General features: G+C 39.5%; 1 protein-coding gene across 1 annotated transcript in view; it reads right to left on the bottom strand.

The window, feature by feature from the left end:
* Positions 1-22,235, bottom strand: part of LOC129555839 (uncharacterized) — a 57,411-nt gene that overhangs the window by 17,256 nt on the left and 17,920 nt on the right. The window contains exons 3-4 of the mRNA XM_055425728.2: positions 16,340-16,484; positions 15,587-15,682 (exon numbers count right to left, since the gene is read on the bottom strand). Coding sequence (XP_055281703.2) covers positions 15,587-15,682; positions 16,340-16,484 — 241 coding nt within the window. The remainder of the gene's footprint in view (positions 1-15,586; positions 15,683-16,339; positions 16,485-22,235) is intronic.

The raw sequence follows: 22,235 nt of genomic DNA, 5'->3' as shown, positions 1-22,235 counted from the left end.
ATGCTGTTGCACATAGATATATGTCCAAAAGACCACTGTGAAAATATACTGTAATTTACATACTGATTCCCCTATTTGATGGATAGTCTGGTTGACTATCTAGTTTTTCTGTTATTATGAATACAGACATTCCTCTATACATCTGGTGACTACTTGGAAGTGTCTCTAAAGCAGTGCTACTCAAAAGTTGAGAGCTGCATATCAATGCCAGTCAATATGATGTATGTAACAAGTAGGTGATAAGATAAATACACAGAGGGTAACCATTTAGAAACTTTCACATCAGTCTCAAAATTTTATGTCTTCATGTCTACCCATGAAGAATTAACTGAATACACTCAAACTATATAGTTTTATAAGTTCTGACACAATAATAAATATGAATAGATTTATTTCTGGGTTCTGTATTTTGATCAACTCCTCTATGTGTTCTTAAGGCTAACACCACACTGTCTTGTTTACCATAGCTTTATAGTAACTCTTGAAATCAGGCAGTTGTTACCCTACAAGTTAGCTTTATTTTTCGAAGCTGTTATTCTAGCTCCTCTGAACTTCTATATGAAGTTAGGAATCAGCTAGTTAATTACTCTAAGAAAGCCTGTTGGGACTTAGATTGGAGTTGTTCTGAATCTACAGATCTTTTTAATGAGAGAAATCTTAACGATATTGAGCAGCTGGAAAATGACAATGTATAAAAGTATATATGTCAAGACATGAAGCTATCTCTCTCCATTTATTTAGGTATTAAATTGCTCTCTGCAATGGTCTATAATGTTCACTGAGCTCATTCACATCTTTGCTAAATAGGTCAGCAAAAAAATACTGTTCATGCTATTACAAATAAAACTGATTTTTTATGCTGACTTTTATCTTGCAACCTACATGTACTTAAAAGTTCTACCATTTTTTTATGATTCTACATAATTATCTTTTTATGAATAGACATTTCTACTACTTTTTCCTCTACTACTGCCTCCTTTTCTTTTTCTTCCCTGATTATACTAGCCAGATTACATTATGTTACTGAGTATGAGTGGACAACCTGTCTTGTTTAGGAAATTATTCAGTTTTAAAATATTAAGCACATTATCTGATTTTCAATAAGAGGCCTTTTGTCTTATTTTCACTTGAGAGCCTTAATCTGGAATAAAAGCTGAGTTTTGTCAAATGTTTTTCCTGTATCTATTGAAATCATCACACAAGCTTTTAATTTTTTTTAATGTAAGCTTCCATGTTACTCTTTCCATACATCTCATCCACTCCTCCCCTCTCCCCATGTCCACAAGTCTATATTCTCTCTGTCTGTTTCTCTATTGTTGCCCTGTAAATAAATTCTTCAGAACCATTTTTCTAGATTCCGTATATATGTGTTAGAATACGGTATTTATGTTTCTCTTTCTGACTCACTTCACTCTGTATAATAGGTTCTAGGTGCATCCACCTCATTAGAACTGACTCAAATATGTTCCTTTTTATGGCTGAATAACATTCCATTGTGTATGTATACCACTACTTCTTTATCCATTCATCTGTCAATGGACATCTAGGTTGCATCCATGTTCTAGCCATTGTAAATAATGCTGCAATGAACAATGGGATACATGTGTCTCTTTCAGTTTTGGTTTCCTCAGGGTATATGCCTAGGAGTGGGATTGCTGGGTCATATGGTGGTTTTATCCCTAGGTTTTTAAGGAATCTCCATACTGTCTTCCATAGTGGCTGGATCAATTTACATTCCCACCAACAGTGTAAGAGGGTTCCCTTTTCTCCACACCCTCTCCAACATTTATTCTTTGTAGACTTTTTGATGAGGGCCATTTTGACTGGTGTGAGGTGACTGTAGTTTTGATTTGCATTTCTCTAATAATGCACGATATTGAGCATTTTTTCATGTGTTTGTTAGCCATCTGTATCTCTTCTTTGGATAAATGTCTGTTTAGGTCTTTTTTCCATTTTTTTAATTGGGTTATTTGTTTTTCTGGTACTGAGTTAGTACTATGAACTGCTGGTATATTTTGGAAATTAATTCTTTGTCAGTTGTTTCATTTGCTATTATTTCCTCCCATTCTTGAGGGCTGTCTTTTCAACTTGCTTATACTTTCCTTTGCTGTGCAAAAGCTTTTAATCAGGTCCCACTTATCTACTTTTGTTTTTATTTCCATTACTCTAGGAGGTAGGTCATAAAGGATCTTGTTTTGATTTATGTCATCGAGTGTTCTACCTGTTTTCCTCTAAGAGTTTTATAGTTTCTGGTCTTACATTTTGGTCTTTAATCCATTTTGAGTTTATCTTTGTGTATGGTGTTAGGAAGTGTTCTAATTTCATTCTTTTGGATGCAGCTGTCCAGTATTCCCAGCACCATTTATTGAAGAGGCAGTATTTTCCCCATTGTATATTCTTTCCTCCTTTGTCAAAAATAAGGTACCCATAGGTGCATGGGTTTATTTCTGGGCTTTCTATCTTATTCCATTGATCTATATTTCTCTTTTTGTGCCAGTACTATACTGTCTTGATGACTGTAGCTTTGTAGTATAATCTGAAGTTAGGAAGCTAGATTCCTCCAGTTCCATTCTTCTTTCTCAAGACTGCTTTGGCTATTCGAGGTCTTTTGTGTTTCCATATGAATTGTGAAATTTTTTGTTCTAGTTCTGTGAAAAATGCCATTGGTAATTTGATAGGGATTGCATTAAATCTATAGATTGCATTTGGTAGTACAGTCATTTTCACAATATTGATTCTTCCTATCCAGGAACATGGAATACCACTCCATCTGTTTATGTCATCTTTGATTTCTTCCATTAGTGTCTTATAATTTTCTGTATACAGTTCTTTCATCTCCTTAGGTAAGTTTATTCCTGGATATTTAATTCTTTTTGATGCAATTGTGAATGGGATTGATCCCTTAATTGCTCTTTATGATTTTTCACTGTTAGTATATAGAAATGCAAGTGATTACTGTGTATTGATTGTGTATCCTGCAACTTTTCTAAATTCACTGATTAGCTCTAGTAACTTTCTGATACCATTTTTAGGGTTTTCTATGTACAGTATCATGCCATGTGCAAAGAGTGAGAGGTTTACTTCTTCTTTTCTGATCTGGATTCCTTTTCTTTTTCTTCTCTGATTGCTTTAGCTAGGAGTTCCAGAACTATGTTGAATAACAGTGGTGAAAGTGGACACCCTTGTCTTGTTCCTGATCTTAGGGGGAATATTTTCAGTTGTTCACCATTGAGAATGTTTGCTATAGGCTTATCATACATATGGGCTTCACTTGTGGTTCAGCTGGTAAAGAATCCGCCTGCAATGTGGGAGACCTGGGTTTGATCCCTGGGTTGGGATCTAGATCCCCCGGAGAACGGAAAGGCTACCCACTCCAGTATTCTGGCCTGGAGAATTCCATGGACTATATATAATCCATGGGGTCGCAAAGAGTCAGACACGACTGAGTGACTTTCACATATATGGCCTTTACTATGTTGAGGCAGGTTCCTTCTATGCCCATTTTTTGAAGAGTTTTAATCATAAATAGGTGCTGAATTTTGTCAAAGGCTTTTTGTGCATCTATTGAGATGATCATATGGTTTTTATCTTTCAATTTGTTCATATGGTGTATCACACTGATTGATTTTCATACATTGAAGAATCCTTGCATCCCTGGAATAAACCCAATTTGATCACGGTGTATGAGCTTTTTGATGTGTTGCTGAATTCTGTTTGCTAAAATTCTGTTGAGGATTTTTGCATCTATGTTCATCACTGATATTGGCCTGTAGTTTTCTTTCTTGTGTTGTCTTTGTCTGGTTTTGGAGTCAGGGTGAAGGTGGCCTCGTACAATGAGTTTGGATGTGTTCCCTCCTCTGCAATTGTTTGAGAGATTTAGAAGGATAGGCATTAGCTCTTCTCTAAATGTTTGTGAAGCCATCTGCTCCTGGGCTTTTGTTTTTTAGGAGATGTTTGATGACAGCTTCAATTTCAGTGCTTCTAATTGGGTTGTTCATAATTTCTATTTCTTCCTGGTTCAGTCTTGGAAGATTGAACTTTCTTAAGAATCTGTCCATTTCTTCCAGGCTATCCATTTTATTGCCATATAATTGTTCATAATAATCTTTTATAATCCTTTGTATTTCTGCATTATCTGTTGTAACCTCACCTTTTTCATTTCTAATTTTTTTGATTTGATTCTTTTTTCTTAATGAGTCTGGCTACGGGTTTGTCAATTTTGTTTATCTTCTCAGAGAACCAGATTTTAGTTTTATTCATCTTTCATTTCAGTTCAGTCACTTAGTCGTCTCTGACTCTTTGCGACTCCATGAACCACAGCACGCCAGGCCTCCCTGTCCATCACCAACTCCCGGAGTTCACTCAAACTCATGTCCATCGAGTCGGTGATGCCATCCAGCCATCTCATTCTCTGCAGTCCCCGACTCCTCCTACCCCCAATCCCTCCCAGCATCAGAGTCTTTTCCAGTGAGTCAACTCGTCGCATGAGGTGGCCAAAGTATTGCAGTTTCAGCTTTAGCATCAGTCCTTCCAATGAACACCCAGGACTGATCTCCTTTCGAATGGACTGGTTGGATCTCCTTGCAGTCCAAGGGACTCTCAAGAGTCTTCTCCAGCACCACAGTTCAAAAGCATCAATTCTTCGACGATCAGCTTTCTTCACAGTCCAACTCTCACATCCATACATGACCACGGGAAAAACCATAGCCTTGACTAGACGGACCTTGGTTGGCAAAGTAATGTCTCTGCTTTTTAATATGCTATCTAGGCTGGTCATAACTTTCCTTCCAAAGAGTAAGTGTCTTTTAATTTCATGGCTGCAATCAGCATCCGAAGTGATTTTGGTCATCTTTACTATTGCTTTTTTCATTTATTTCTGGTGAATCTTTATATTTCATTCCTTCTACTAATTTTGGGGTCTTATTCTTATTTTTCCAGTTGCTTTAGGTGTAATGTTAGGTTGTCTATTTGATGTTTATCTTGTTTCTTGAGATAGGATTGTATTGCTATAAACTTCCTTCTTAGAACTGCATTTGCTGCAGTTCCCATAGGTTTTGAGTTGTTGTGTTTTCACTGTCATTTGTTTCCAGCAATCTTTTGATTTCTTCAGTAAACTTGTTTTAGAGACATGTGTTTAATCTCCATGTGTTTGTGTTTCTTAGTTTTTTTCTTGTAATTGATATCTAGTCTCATAGCGTTGTGGTCAAAGAAGACGCTTGATACGATTTCAGCTTTCTTAAATTTACTGAGGTTTGATTCGTGACCCAGGATGTGGTCTATCCTGGAGAATGTTCCATGTGCATTTGAGAAGAAGGTGTCTTCTTCTCCATTTGGATGGAATGTCCTGAAAAGATCAATGAGGTCCATATCATCTAATGTATCATTTAAGATCTGTGTTTATTAATTTTATGTTTTGGTTTGAGGGGGGTGTTAAAGTCTCCTACTATTAATGTGTTACGGTCAATTTCTCCTTTTATGTCTGTTAGTGTTTGACTTACGTACTGACGTGCTCCTATGTGGGGTGCATCAGTTCAGTTCAGTTCAGTCGCTCAGTCGTGTCCGACTCTTTGTGACCCAATGAATCACAGCATGCCAGGCCTCCCTGTCCATCACCAACTCCAGGAGTCCACTCAAACTCATGTCCATCGAGTCGGTGATGCCATCCAGCCATCTCATTCTCTGTCATCCCCTTCTCCTCCTGTGCCCAATCGTTCCCAGCATCAGAGTCTTTTCCATTGTGTCAACTCGTCGCATGAGGTGGCCAAAGTATTGGAGTTTCAGCTTTAGCATCAGTCCTTCCAATGAACACCCAGGATTGATCTCCTTTAGAATGGACTGGTTGGATCTCCTTGCAGTCCAAGGGACTCTCAAGAGTCTTCTCCAGCACCACAGTTCAAAAGCATCAATTCTTCAGCAATCAGCTTTCTTCACAGTCCAACTCTCATATCCATACATGACCACTGGGAAAACCATAGCCTTGACTAGATGGACCTTGGTTGGCAAAGTAATGTCTCTGCTTTTTAATATGCTATCTAGGCTGGTCATAACTTTCCTGGCAAGGAGTAAGTGTCTTTTAATTTCATGGCTGCAATCAGCATCCACAGTGATTTTGGAGCCCCAAAAAATAAAGTCTGACACTGTTTCTACTGTTTCCCCATCTATTTCCCATGAAGTGGTGGGACCAGATGCCATGATCTTTGTTTTCTGAATGCTGAGATTCAAGCCAACCTTTTCTGTCCTTTTTCACTTTCATCAAGAGGCTTTTTAGTTCCTCTTCACTTTCTGCCATGAGGGTGGTGTCATCTGCATAGATATTTACAATTGTTATGTCTTCCACTTGGATTGATCCCTTGATCTTTATGTAGTGAAGATCCTTATCTCTTGTAATCTTCTTTAAGGTCTATTTTGTCTGATATGAGGATTGCTACTCCACCTTTCTTTTGCTTCCTATTTGCATGGAATATATTTGTCCATCCACTAGACCATTCAGATATGACCTCAATCAAATCCCTTATGATTATACAGTGGAAGTGAGAAATAGATTTAAGGGACTAGATTTGATTGATAGAGTGCCTGATGAACTCTGGACAGAGGTTCGTGACATTGTACAGGAGACAGGGACCAAGATCATCCCCATGGAAAAGAAATGCAAAAGACCGAAATGGCTGTCTGAGGAGGCCTTACAAATAGCTGTGAAAAGAAGAGAGGCGAAAAGCAAAGGAGAAAAGGAAAGATTTAAGCATCTGAATGCAGAGTTCCAAAGAATAGCAAGGAGAGATAAGAAAGACTTCCTCAGTGATCAATGCAAAGAAATAGAGAAAAACAACAGAATAGGAAAAACAAGATATCTCTTCAAGAAAATTAGAGATTCCAAGGGAACGTTTCATGCAAAGATGGGCTCGATAAAGGACAGAAATGGTATGGACCTAACAGAAGCAGAAGATATTAAGAAGAGGTGGCAGGAATACACAGAAGAACTGTACAAAAAAGATCTTCACGACCAACATAGTCACGATAACGTGATCACTGACCTAGAGCCAGACATCTTGGAATGTGAAGTCAAGTGGGCCTTAGAAAGCATCACTACGAACAAAGCTAGTGGAGGTAATGGAATTCCAGTTGAGCTATTTCAAGTCTTAAAAGATGATGCTGTGAAAGTGCTACACTCAATATGCCAGCAGATTTGGAAAACTCAGCAGTGGCCACAGGACTGGAAGAGGTCAGTCTTCATTCCAGTCCCAAAGAAAGGCAATGCCAAAGAATGCTCAAACTACCGCACAATTGCACTCATCTCACACGCTAGTAAAGTCATGCTAAAAATTCTCCAAGCCAGGCTTCAGCAGTATGTGAACCGTGAACTCCCAGATATTCAAGCAGGTTTTAGAAAAGGCAGAGGCACCAGAGATCAAATTGCCAACATCCGCTGGATCATGGAGAAAGCAAGAGAGTTTCAGAAAAACATCTATTTCTGCTTCATTGACTATGCCAAAGCCTTTGACTGTGTCGATCACAATAAACTGTGGAACATTCTGAAAGAGATGGGAATCCCAGACCACCTGACCTGCCTCTTGAGAAACCTGTATGCAGGTCAGGAAGCAACAGTTAGAACTGGACATGGAACAACAGACTGGTTCCAAATAGGAAAAGGTGTATGTCAAGGTTGTATATTGTCACCGTGCTTATTTAACTTATATGCAGAGTACATCATGAGGAACGCTGGGCTGGAAGAAGCACAAGCTGGAATCAAGATTGCTGGGAGAAATATCAATAACCTCAGATATGCAGATGACACCACCCTTATGGCAGAAAGTGAAGAGGAACTCAAAAGCCTCTTGATGAAAGTAAAAGAGGAGAGTGAAAAGGTTGGCTTGAAGCTCAACATTCAGAAAACAAAGATCATGGCATCTGGTCCCATCACTTCATGGGAAATAGATGGAAAAACAGTGGAAACAGTGTCAGACTTTATTTTTTGGGGCTCCAAAATCACTGCAGATGCTGACTGCAGCCATGAAATTAAAAGACGCTTGCTCCTTGGAAGGAAAGTTATGACCAACCTAGATAGTATATTAAAAAGCAGAGACATTACTTTGCCAACCAAGGTCCGTCTAGTCAAGGCAATGGTTTTTCCCGTGGTCATGTATGGATGTGAGAGTTGGACTGTGAAGAAGGCTGATCGCCGAAGAATCGATGCTTTTGAACTGTGGTGTTGGAGAAGACTCTTGAGAGTCCCTTATACTGCAAGGTATCCATCCAGTCTATTCTAAAGGAGATCAATCCTGGATGTTCATTGGAGGTTCTGATGCTAAAGCTGAAACTGCAATACTTTGGCCACCTCATGCGACGAGTTGACTCACTGGAAAAGACTCTGATGCTGGGAAAGGTTGGGGGCGGGAGGAGAAGGGGACAACGGAGAATGAGATGGCTGGATGGCATCACCGACTCTGTGGACATGAGTTTGAGTGGACTCCTGGAGTTGGTGATGGACAGGGAGGCCTGGCGTGCTGTGATTCATGGGGTCGCGGAGAGTCGGACACGACTGAGCGACTGATCTGATCTGATCTGATCTCACCTACAGTGTGTATGTGTCTTGAGGTCTGAAGTGGGTTTCCTCTAGACAGCATGTATATGGGTCTGTTTTATTATACATTCAGCCAGTCTATGTCTTTTGGTTGGAGCACTTAGTCCATTTACATTTAAAGTAATTATTGATAGATATGTTCCTATTGCCATTTTCTAATTGTTTGGGGTTGATTTTGTAGATCTTTTTTCTTCTGTTGTATTTCTTGACTATATAAGTCTGTTTAACATTTGTTGCAAAGCTGGTTTGGTGGTAATGAATTCTCTTTTGCTTTTCTGAAAAGCTTTTTATTTCTGCATCAATTGTGAATGAGATCTTTGCTGGGTACAGAAATCATGAATGTAGATTTTTCCCTTTCTGTACTTTAAATATACCCTGCCATTCCCTTCTGACCTGCAGAGTTTCTGCTGAAAGATCAGCTGTTAAGTGTATGGGGTTTCCCTTGTATATTACTTGTTGCTTCTCCCTTGCTGCTTTTACTATTCTTTCTTTGGGTTTAGTCTTTGTTAGTTTGATTAGTATATGTCTTGGAGTGTTTCTCCTTGGGTTTATCCTGTATTGGACTCTTTGTGCCTCTTGGACTTGATTGACTATTTCCTTTTCCATGTTGGGGAAATTTTCAACTATAATCTCTTCAAAAAATTTCTCATACCCTTCCTTTTTCTCTTCTTCTGGAACCCCTATAATTTGAATATTGGTGCATTTGATAGGTCCCAGAGGTATCTGAGACTGTCCTCAGCTCTTTTCATTCTTTTTTACTTTATTCTGCTCTTCAGAAGTTATTTCTACCATTTTATCTTCCAGCTCACTGATTCATTCTTGTGTTTCAGATATTCTGCTACTGATTCCTTCTAGGGTACTTTTAATTTCAGTAATTGTGTTGTCTCTGCATGTTTATTCTTTAATTCTTCTAGGTCTTTGTTAATTGATTCTTGTAATTTCTCCATTTTGTTTTCAAGGTTTTCTATCATCTTTACTATTATTCTGAATTCTTTTTCAGATAGTTTTCCTGTTTTATCTTCATTTATTTGGACTTCATTTGTGTAGCAGTTCTCTGCCTTTTCATTATTATTTTAACTTATTGTGTTTGAGGACTTCTTTTCCTAGGCTTCAAGGTTGAATTCTTTCTTCCTTTTGGTTTCTGCCCTCCTAAGGCTGGTCTGGTGGTTTGAGTAAGCTAGGGTGAGATTTGTGCTGAGTTTTTGTTTGTCTGTTTTCCCTCTGATGGGCAAGGCTGAGTGAGGTGGTAATCCTGGCTGCTGATGATTTGGTTTGTATTTTTGTTTTGTAGGTTGTTTAGATGAAGGGTCTTGCACAGGGTGCTCCTGGTGGTTGGGTGATACCGGATCTTGTATTCCAGTGGTTTCCTTTCTGTGAGTTCTTACTATTTGATACTCCCTAGGGTTTGTTCTCTGGTAGTCTAGGGTCTTGGGAGTCAGCTCCCACTCCAAAGGCTCAGGGCTTGATCTCTTTCAGGAAAACTTTCAGTTCAGTTCAGTCACTCAGTCGTGTCCGACTCTTTGCGACCCCATGAATCACAACACGCCTGGCCTCCCTGTCCATCACCAACTCCTGGAGTTCACTCAAACTCATGTCGATCGAGTCGGTGATGCCATCCAGCCATCTCATTCTCTGCCGTCCCCGTCTCCTCCCACCCCCAATCCCTCCCAGCATCAGAGTCTTTTCCAGTGAGTCAACTCGTCGCATGAGGTGGCCAAAGTATTGGAGTTTCAGCTTTTGCATCAGTCCTTCCAATGAACACCCAGGATTGATCTCCTTTAGAATGGACTGGTTGGATCTCCTTGCAGTCCAAGGGGCTCTCAAGGGTCTTCTCCAACACCACAGTTCAAAAGCATCAATTCTTCGACGATCAGCTTTCTTCACAGTCCAACTCTCACATCCATACATGACCACGGGAAAAACCATAGCCTTGACTAGACGGACCTTGGTTGGGAAACTACTGTCTCTGCTTTTTCATATGCTATCTAGGTTGGTCATAACTTTCCTTCCAAGGAGTAAGCGTCTTTTAATTTAATGGCTGCAATCAGCATCCACAGTGATTTTGGAGCCCAAAAAAATAAAGTCTGACACAGTTTCCACTGTTTCCCCATCTATTTCCCATGAAGTGATGGGACCAGATGCCATGATCTTCGTTTTCTGAATGTTGACCTTTAAGCCAAACTTTTCACTCTCCTCTTTCACTTTCATCAAGAGTCTCTTGAGTTCCTGTTCACTTTCTGCCATAAGGGTGGTATCATCTGTATATCTGAGGTTACTGATATTTCTCCCGGCAATCGTGATTTCAGCCTGTGCTTCTCCCAGCCCAGCGTTCCTCATGATGTACTCTGCACATAAGTTAAATAAGCACGGTGACAATATACAGCCTTGACGTACTCCTTTTCCTATTTGGAACCAGTCTGTTGTTCCATGTCCAGTTCTAACTGTTGCTTCCTGACCTGCATACAGGTTTCTCAAGAGGCAGGTCAGGTGGTCTGGGATTCCCATCCCTTTCAGAATTTTCCACAGTTTATTGTGATGCACAAAGTTCAAGGCTTTGGCATAGTCAATGAAGCAGAAATAGATGTTTTTCTGGAACTCTCTTGCTTTCTCCATGATCCAGCAGATGTTGGCAATTTAATCTCTGGTGCCTCTGCCTTTTCTAAAACCTGCTTGAACATCTGGAAATTCATGGTTCACATATTGCTGAAGCCTGGCTTGGAGAATTTTGAGCATGACTTTACTAGCATGTGAGATGAGTGCAGTTGTGCGGTAGTGTGAGCATTCTTTGGCATCACCTTTCTTTGGGTTTGGAGTGAAGACTGACCTTTTCCAGTCCTCTGGCCACTGCTGAGTTTTCCAAATTTGCTGGCATATTGAGTGCAGCACTTTCACAGCATCATCTTTCAGGATTTGAAATAGCTCAATTGGAATTCCATCACCACCACTAGCTTTGTTTGTCTTGATGCTTTCTAAGGCCCACTTGATTTCACATTCCAAGAGGTCTGGTTTCAGGTTAGTGATCACGCCATCGTGATTATCTTCGTCGTGAAGATCTTTTTTTATAGTTCTTCTGTGTTTTCTTGCCACCTCTTCTTAATATCTTCTGCTTCTGTTAGGTCCATACCATTTCTGTCCTTTATTGAGCCCATCTTTCCATGAAATGTTCCCTTGATATCTCTAATTTTCTTGAAAAGATCTCTTGTTTTTCCTATTCTGTTGTTTTCCTCTATTTCTTTGCATTGATCGCTGAGGAATGCTTTCTTATCTCTCCTTGCTATTCTTTGGAACTCTGCATTCAGATGCTTATATCTTTCCTTTTCTCCTTTGCTTTTCACTTCTCTTCTTTTCACAGCTATTTGTAAGGCCTCCTCAGATAGCCATTTTGCTTTTTTGCATTTCTTTTCCATGGTGATGGTCTTGGTCTCTGTCTCCTGTACAATGTCACGAACCTCCGTCCAGAGTTCATCAGGCACTCTACCTATCAGATCTAGTCCCTTAAATCTATTTCTTGCTTCCACTGTATAATCATAAGGGATTTGATTTAGGTCATATCTGAATGGTCTAGTGGTTTTCCCTACTTTCTTCAATTTAAGTCTGAATTTGACAATAAGGAGTTCATGATCTGAGCCACAGTCAGCTCCTGGTCTTGTTTTTGCTAACTGTATACAGCTTCTCCATCTTTGGCTGCAAAGAATATAAACAATCTGATTTCAGTGTTGACCATCTGGTGATGTCCATGTGTACAGTCTTCTCTTGTGTTGTTGGAAGAGGATGTTTGCTATGACCAATGCGTTCTCTTGGCAAAACTCTATTAGCCTTTGCCCTGCTTCATTCTGTGCTCCAAGGCCAAATTTGGCTGTTATCCCAGGTGTTTCTTGACTTCCTACTTTTGCTCCCAGTCCCCTATAATGAAAAGGACATCTTTTTTGGGTGTTAGTTCTAAATGGTCTTGTAGGTTTTCATAGAACCATTCAACTTCGGCTTCTTCAGCATTACTGGTTGGGGTATAGACTTGGATTATTTTAATATTGAATGGTTTGCCTTGGAAACGAACAGAGATCATTCTGTCGTTTTTGAGACTGCATCCAAGTACTGCGTTTCGGACTCTTTTGTTGACCATGATGGCTACTCCATTTCTTCTAAGGGATTCCTGCCCACAGTAGTAGATATAATGGTCATCTGAGTTAAATTCACCCATTCCAGTCCATTTTAGTTCACTGATTCCTAGTATGTTGACGTTCACTCTTGTCATCTCCTGTTTGACCACTTCCAATTTGCCTTGATTCATGGACCTAACATTCCAACTGAAACCTGAAAATGCATGTTCCTGTTATGGCTCCCAGATGATGTCAGGCTCTGTACAACAGAATTCTTCAAGTAAACAATCAAGAAATAGAGATCAGCTAAGCTCTGCCTCACCTGAGCATCAAGATAAACAGCAAAACTGTACAATAGTCCTGTGGTTTCTTTGATAAGCTTTCCTATCTTTACCAAGTATTTGGAAATTTTAGGATACAGTGAAGGCAGTGCTCAGATGAATATTTCCAGGTATAAACACCTGTGGCGCAGGAGGGCTCCCCAGCTACTATTCCCTGAATCCTCTTCCTCCTCCTCCACTCCTCTTTCTCTCTCCCTCAGTCTCTGCCGTGCACGCCTGGTGCCAGTTGGGCCTGACCCGACCAGAAAGAGAACAGGGTGGGAGGTGATGGTGGCAACGGTGACCAGCGGCCACTGAGATCGCTTCCATAATTTCTCTTTTTGATAGCCTGTTGTTAGTGCATAGAAATCCAACAGATTTCTGTATAATAATTTTGTGTCCTGCAACTTTACCAAATTCATTGACGAGCTCTAATAGCTTTTTGGCAGCACCTTTAGAAGTTTCTATGTATGGTATTATGTCATCTGCAAACAATGATAGTTGTGCTTCTTCCTTTCCAATTTATATTCTTTGTATTTCTTTTTTTTGTCTGACTGCTATGACTAGGACTTCCAATACTATGTTGAATAAAAGTGTTAACAGTGAGCACCCCTGCGTTGTTCCTGACCTTAGAGGAAATGCTTTTAGCTTCTTAACACTGAATAATGATGTTAGCTGTTGCTTTATCATGTATGACCTTCTATACACACTCTGCTAAGAGTTTTATTGTAAATGGATGTAGAATTTTGTCAAAAGCATTCTGCACCAAATGAAATAAACATATCTCTATAATGTTTTGCAACCATTTGAGAAGGGTAAGTGTTCAGTTCAGTTCAGTTCAGTCGCTCAGTCGTGTCCGACTCTCCGCGACCCCATGAATCACAGCACGCCAGGCCTCCCTATCCATCACCAGCTCCCGGAGTACACTCAAACTCATGTCCACAGAGTCGGCGATGCCATCCAGCCATCTCATTCTCTGTCGTCCCCTTCTCCTCCCGCCCCCAACCTTTCCCAGCATCAGAGTCTTTTCCAGTGAGTCAACTCGTCACATCGAATCATTTTATAGTATTCACCTGTGAAGTCATCTGGTCCTGGACTTTTGCTTTTTATGATTTAAAAAAAACATACTGATTCAATTTAAGTACAGTAGGTAAAAAATATTATCTCAAGTTTCTATTTGTTTTAAAATTATAAGACATACAAAGAAACAGGAAAATTCCACCTATACTGGGCAAACAGCAAACAACAGAAACTGTGAGAGGATCCAGATATGGGACTTAGCAGACCTTACAGCAGCTATTATAAATATGTTCAAAAACTACCAAGCTTAAGGAAGTAAATATCAGTATGAAGGCAGATCATCACATAAAGAGTAAGAATAAAGAGACAAATAAAAATTCTAGATTTGAAAATTATAATAACTGCAACAGAAATCCACTGGAAGGATTCAATAGTAGATTGATGTTTACAGGAAGAAGAATTAAGTGAAAGTGAAGATAGCTCAACCAAAAAAATGCAATCTAAGGAACAGAGAGAGAAAAACTAAAGAATAAAGCCTCATATAAGTGAAGGACACCACTAACTGCATTAACATTCATAATGCAAGTACCAGAAGGAAAGGAAAAAGACCAAGGAGCAAAAAAAGTATTCAATGAAATGATGGCAAAAGTTTGGCAAATGTAAAGAAAAACATTAATCTGCAAATTCAACAAGATGAACTCCAAGTGGATAAACAGAGATGGATCATAGCAAAAATATTTAAGAAAAAAAGACAAAACTTTAACAGCAACAAGAGTAACACAACTATTAACATACAAGGAACTCCAATAAGATTAACACTTGACTTCTCATCTGAAACAACAGAGTCCGGGAGGTGGGATGACATGTTCAGTATGCTGGGGGATAATGTGTTCTAGTTCTAAATTTTTAGCGGAACCTCCATACTGTTTTCCATAGTGGCTGAACAAATTTACATCTTAACCAATGGTGTACACATCCTTGCCAACACGTTATTATCTCTTATCTTCTTGATGCCAGCCATTTCAACTGGTGTGATGTGATATCTCACTGTGCTTTTGATTTGCATTTCCCTGATGATTAGTGATGCTATCTTTTCAGGTACCTGTGGGCATTAAAAATACTATTTCTATAACTCAGTAAGATGCATTATTTTTCCATTACTATACTCTCAGCTCTTAAGAGTACAGTATGTACTCAAAAATTATTTGAGTCAAAAAAATGTGTGTGAAAGAATAGCTAATAACAGCATGAATACAGAGCAATGGAGGCTGTAAGGTGAGCAACTGAAACTGCTTTGAGAATAACAGAGTAACCAAGGAAAGCAACAATAAAATGAGGTGGGCAAAAATTGGATTACTGGAAATCTAAGAATGATAAATATTCAAAAAGTGAGTCAAAAGGAGAACATTTTTAAGAGTGGTATCTGGAGACTTCTAAGTCACTTCTAAGTATTAGGACCTCTAAAATGATATTCTTTAAAAAAAAAAAATTCACATTTGTCAACCTCTGGACTAATCTGAGGAAGATAATAAATTCCCTGATGTTCACTTGTTCAATACACATTAACTCACCTGAGAAGCTTTGGCTTGGGAATTCTTCCTCCAATATCCATGGGTCTTCTCCTTGCTCCAGCCTGAAGATCACCTCTGGTTTGGTAATACAATACCCTGTCAAAGTGAAATAATTTATGATGTGAACCAGGTGGCCTAGATTTCAGGGCCTCTGAAAGAGGAGGAAGCTTCTAAGAGCTGCTCAATGAAGATGCCATTGAACATTTCACTGGAGAAGCAAACACAAATACCTTCCTGGTGCCCAAAGTGACCTATAAACATTGAGTCTTGAATTCCAATCTTAAATATCATTAAACTTCACATGATGTCCATAAGCTTCTTAATTAAAAGACTTTTTTTGTTACAACTTTGTGGCCAAGATGAGCCCTACAAAGAGGGTCTGATATAATACTCACATGCATGTATTATTACTTTACGCTTTAGTCTGTCTGGGCTGTTGTAACAGAATACCATAGACCAGGTGGCTTTAAAAACAGAAATTTACTTCTCATAGTTTGGAAGCTGGGAACCCAGAGATCAAGGTGCCAGCATGGTCAGAATCTGATGCGGCCTCTCTTCCTGTTTGCAGATAGCTACCCTTCTGCTGTGTCCTCACAAGGTGGAGAACACCAAAAGATCCCTTTTCTTCTCCTATTTTTGTAAATGCATTAATCCCACCATGAGGGTCTAATAATTCAATCTAACCGTACTTGAGGATTGGGGTTTAAAAGAATTTTTAATGCCATTTAGAATTTCATAATAAACCAACCTTACCCACTGAGACAAGGTTCCTGTAGTTCTCCAGCATCACATCTCTATACAAGGACCTTTGAGTTGAGTCCAGGTGCTGCCACTCCTCCTGGGTGAAGCCCACAGTCACATCCTTAAAGGATACTGATCCCTGGAATTTCTGTTCAATCTGAAATATTCAGAATTAAGATGACACGGAAAAGATTAGGAAGAAAATCCCTACCATGACTATTGTTTACAGATTACCAAACTGGTTTGCAGAATGTTCCTTTTGCTTTATAGTCGGAGAAAACAAGAGAAATCATAGTAGAAATATTCTGTAAACCAATTTGCATTAATTATTAACTCTCAAGTTTCCACAATGGTTCTGGAACTATTCTACTTCTTGGAAATATTAAGATTAGCAAATACCATTCTGTAGTCAAGAAGCATATAATCTGGTAAGAAAACATGCAGTTCAGTTCAGATCAGTTGCTCAGTCATGTGTGACTCTTTGCGACCCATGAACCGCAGCATGCCAGGCCTCCATGTCCATCACCAACTCTCGAAGTCTACCCAAAACCACGTCCATTGAGTCAGTGATGCCATCCAACCATCTCATCCTCTGTCGTCCCCTTTTCCTCCTGCCCTCAATCTTTCCCAGCATCAGGGTCTTTTCCAATGAGTCAGCATTTCGCATCAGGTGGCCAAAGTATTGGAGTTTCAGCTTCAAAATCAATCCTACCAATGACACCCAGGACTGATCTCCTTTAGAATGGACTGGTTGGGTCTCCTTGCAGTCCAAGGGACACTCAAGAGTCTTCTCCAATACCGCAGTTCAAAAGTATCAATTCTTCAGCACTCAGATTTCTTTACAGTCCAACTCTCACATCCATACATGACCACGGGAAAAACCATAGCCTTGACTAGACAGACCTTGGTTGGCAAAGTAATGTCTCTGTTTTTTAATATGCTATCTAGGTTGGTCATAACTTTCCTTCCAAGGAGTAAGCGTCTTTTAATTTCCTGGCTGCAATCAGCATCTGCAGTGATTTTGGAGCCCAGAAATAAAGTCAGTCATTGTTTCCACTGTTTCCCCAGCTATTTGCCATGAAGTGATGGGACCGGATGCCACGACTTAAGTTTTCTGAATGTTGAGCTTTAAGCCAACTTTTCCACTCTTTTTCATCAAGAGGCTCTTTAGTTCTTCTTCACTTTCTGCCCTAAGAGTGGTGTCATCTGCATATCTGAGGTTATTGATATTTCTCCCGGCAAACTTGATTCCAGCTTGTGCTGCCTCCAGCCCAGCATTTCTCATGATGTACTCTGCATATAAATTAAACAAGCAGGGTGACAATATACAACCTTGACATACTCCTTTACCTATTTGGAACCAGTCTGTTGTTCCATGTCCAGTTCTAACTGTTGCTTCCTGACCTGCATACATGTTTCCCAAGAGGCAGGTCAGGTGGTCTGGTATTCCCATCTCTTTCAGAATTTTCCACGGTTTATTGTGATCCACACAGTCAAAGGCTTTGGCATAGTCAATGAAGCAGAAATAGATGTTTTTCTGAAACTCTCTTGCTTTCTCCATGATCCAGCAGATGTTGGCAATTTGATCTCTGGTGCCTCTGCCTTTTCTAAAACCTCCTTGAACATCTGGAAGTTCACGGTTCACATATTGCTGAAGCCTGGCTTGGAGAATTTTGAGCATGATTTTACTAGCGTGCGAGATGTGTGCAATTGTGCGGTAGTTTGAGCATTCTTTGGCATTGCCTTTCTTTGGGTTTGGAATGAAAACTGACCTTTTGCAGTCCTGTGGCCACTGCTGAGTTTTCCAAATTTGTTGACCTATTGAGTGCAGCACTTTCACAGCATCTTCTCTCAGGATCTGAAATAGCTCAACTGGAATTCCATCACTTCCACTAGCTTTGTTCATAGTGATGCTTCCTAAGGACCACTTGACTTCACATTCCAGGATGTCTGGTTTTAGGTTAGTGTGAGTGATAACACCATCGTGATTATCTAGGTGGTGAAGATCTTTTTTGTACAGTTCTTATGTGTATTCTTGCCACCTCTTCTTAATATCTTCTGCTTTTGTTAGGTCCATACCATTTCTGTCCTTTATCAAGCCCAGCTTTCCATGAAATATTCCTTTGGTATCTCTGATTTTCTTGAAGAGATCTCTAGTCTTTCCCATTCTATTGTTTTCCTCTATTTCTTTGCACTGATCGCTGAGGAAGGCTTTCTTATCTCTCCTTGCTATTCTTTGGAACTCTGCATCCAGATGCTTATATCTTTCCTTTTCTCCTTTGCTTTTCGCGGCTCTTCTTTTCACAGGGATTTGTAACGCCTTCTCAGACAGCCATTTTGCTTTTTTGCATTTCTTTTCCAAGGGGACGGTCTTGATCCCTGTCTCCTGTACAATGTCACGAACCTCTGTCCATAGTTCATCAGGCAAACTATCAGATCTAGTCCCTTCAATGTATTTCTCACTTCCACTGTATAGTCATAACGGATTTGATTTAGGTCATACCAGAAGCAACAGTCAGAATTGGACATGGAACAACAGACTGGTTCCAAATAGGAAAAGGAGTATGTCAAGGCTGTATATTGTCACCTGCTTATTTAACTTATATGCTGAGTACATCACGAGAAATGCTGGGCTGGAAGAAGCACAAGCTGGAATCGAGATTGCCGGGAGAAATATCAATGATCTCAGATATTCAGATGACACCACCCTTATGGTAGAACGTGAAGAGGAACTAAAAAGCCTCTTGATGAAAGTGAAAGGGGAGAGTGAAATAGTTGGCTTGAAGCTCAACATTCAGAAATCTAAGATCATGGCATCTGGTCCCATCACTTCATGGGAAATAGATGGGGAAACAGTAGAAACAGTGTCAGACTATTTTTTTGGGCTCCAAAATCACTGCAGATGCTGACTGCAGCCATGAAATTAAAAGACGCTTACTCCTTGGAAGGAAAGTTATGACCAACCTAGATAGTATATTAAAAAGCAGAGACAGTACTTTGCCAACAAAGGTCAAGGCTATGGTTTTTCCCGTGGTAATGTATGGATGTGAGAGTTGGACTGTGAAGAAAGCTGACTGCCAAAGAATTGATGCTTTTGAACTGCGGTATTGGAGAAGACTCTTGAGAGTCCCTTGGACTGCAAGGAGATCCAACCAGTCCATTCTAACGGAGATCAATCCTGGGTGTTCATTGGAAGGACTGATGCTGAAGCTGAAACTCCAATATTTTGGCCACCTCATGCGAAGAGTTGTCTCATTGGAAAAGCCCCTGATGCTGGGAGCTATTGAGGGCAGGAGGAGAAGGGGACAACAGAGTATGAGATGGCTGGATGGCATTACTGACTTGATGAACCTCAGTTTGGGTAAACTCCGGGAGTTGGTGATGGACAGGGAGGCCTGGCGTGCTGTGATTCACAGGGTTGCAAAGATTCGGACATGACTGAGGGACTGAACTGAATGTTCTAGTGGTTTGCCCTACTTTCTTCAATTTAAGTCTGAATTTGGCAATAAGGAGTTCATGATCTGAGCCACAGTCAGCTCCTGGTCTTGTTTTTGCTGACGGTATAGGGCTTCTCCATCTTTGGCTGCAAAGAATATAATCAATCTGATTTCGGTGTTGACCATCTGGTGATGTCCTTGTGTAGAGTCTTCTCTTGTGTTGCTGGAAGAGGGTGTTGGCTATGACCAGTGCATTCTCTTGGCAGAACTCTATTAGACTTTGCCCTGCTTCACTCTGTACTCCAAGGCCAAAATTATGGAGTAATATGATACAAGTACTGTGGTTAAAGTACACACTCAATAGATTAATGTAAATAAGAAACAAAACTACTTCTGTTTTGAGCTTCACTGAGGAAGAACAGCTATTGAATAAAGAGTGACACTGTGTTCTTCATGAATATAAAGCCACTGCAGAAGGAAAGGCCAGGGCCCTCTAACATCCTCAGGAAATTAGTAACATGGCAAACAGACAGGAGTTGAGATAAGAAAAAGGGCCACAGAGGTACTCAAGGAATGCACTATAGAGTAACTTCAGAGCAGCAGACTCCAAAGTATGTGATCACTTTCCACCTTAAAGAATACTTTTGAACACTACAGAAGTTTGTCTACAAACCACAGAAATTAACAAGAAATTTATGACAAACTTTATTCTTATTTAGACTTAAGAATGTAGGTAAAATCAAGTACACTATTTCACTACAATACATATCTTAGGTTCTAATTCTTCCATTTGGAGACAATAACTAGTATGTGCAGCAGATGATACAGGAGAAGATATTCAACTACATTGTTTTCAATGTCATCCAGAGTCGGGGGGGGTGGCGAGAAAGGGCATGTTAACCCACTCCAGCATTCTTGCCTGGAGAATCCTGCTGTCAGAGAAGCCTGGAAGGCTACAGTTCATGGGATCGCGAAGAGTTATACACGACTCAGCAACTCACACAACACCAGAGTGCACACCTCTAGTTTAGGCATCGCTGTTGCAGAGCCAGACCTGCCGAAGGAGGGATTCAACAGTCATGAAAATGCACGACCACGCTTCTATTTCAGACCAGTTCTCTGTTTTTAAAAGGGGAATGGAAAGCAAAAGGACAAACGAACCCACTTACATAAACTTGAGACTTGGATGCAAACAGTGAAGTGCAAGCCTCTCAGCTGTGTCCAGCTCTTTGCAACCCCTTGGACTCTACAGTCCATGGAATTCTCCAGGCCAGAATACTGGAGTGGGTAGCCGTTCCCTTCTCCAGGGGATCTTCCCAACCCTGGGACTGAACCCAGGTCTCCTGTGTCTCCTGAATTGCAGGCAGATTCTTTAGCATCTGAGCCACCAGGGAAGCTCAATAGGTTTAGAAATTAGATACAAGTTCAATATAACAAATATCAGAATATTAAAATTTTTAAAGGTATAACAAACAGCAGGTGTGAAAAATATAAAAGTCATTCAAAAAATATAATGAAGGAAAATAAGAAGACCCAAATAAATAGAAGGATGTAAGAAATTCCTGGATAGACAGGTCTAGTATAAAAATATCAATTCTCTCCTTGCTGATATAAAAATTCATACCAATTGCAAAAAAAATTCCAGACAAGCTAATTCTAAAATATGTGAAAATGCAAAGGGTAAAAATACACAAAACAATCTTAAAAAAAATTAAGCCATAAGGAGTAAAATATATCAAGTATAATATATTATCAATGTATCATAATTAAAATATTATGATACAGGCACAAGAATTTTCAAATGCGTGAACAGAATGAAAGAGTCCAAAATGTATGTATGTTACTTGATTTTTTGACAAGGATAACAGAAGGACAACCATTTAAATATATAGTGTGTTTAATTATAGTGAGCATTTACTGCTATCTTAACTGTAAACAGAAATCCATTTTAGACAATATACAGATCTAAATTTGAAAAGTAGAACAGTAAAAATTTTAGCAAATACCATAAGAAATACTTTCATGACACTAAGAATAAGCAAAGACTTTTTAAATAGGATGCAAATTACATTAATAATTCTACAATATTAAGATTCTACCCTTACCAAAAGACAGAAAGAAAATAAAAGTACAACACAAAGTGGAAAGAGACATTTGGAACACATATATCTGACAAAGAAGTCCTATCTCTAATATAGAAAGACTTTTTCTTAATTAATGAGGACAAAAATGCAGGCCATCTTGGTAACAAACCTGACAGCAAATCTCTCAACAGAAACTATGAAAGTGAGAAGACACTGGATAAAAATTTGAATGGGCAACTTGCAAATGAGAAAATAAAAATGGAATGTCATTTTAAAAGAGCTAGGAAAAATGTCACCAGAAAATTCTAAATCCAGAAATAATATTCTTCTAAAATGAATATATTTCCTACATAAAGTTTGAAAAAATTATCAATAATATACACAAGT

This window comes from Moschus berezovskii, chromosome 12 (assembly GCF_049115385.1).
Source record: "Moschus berezovskii isolate FMDL1 chromosome 12, NW_MosBer_1.0, whole genome shotgun sequence".
NCBI classification, from domain to species: Eukaryota; Metazoa; Chordata; class Mammalia; order Artiodactyla; family Moschidae; genus Moschus; species Moschus berezovskii.
The sequence above is the reverse complement of the archived record's forward strand: the minus strand, read 5'-3'. Positions and strand labels throughout refer to the sequence as shown.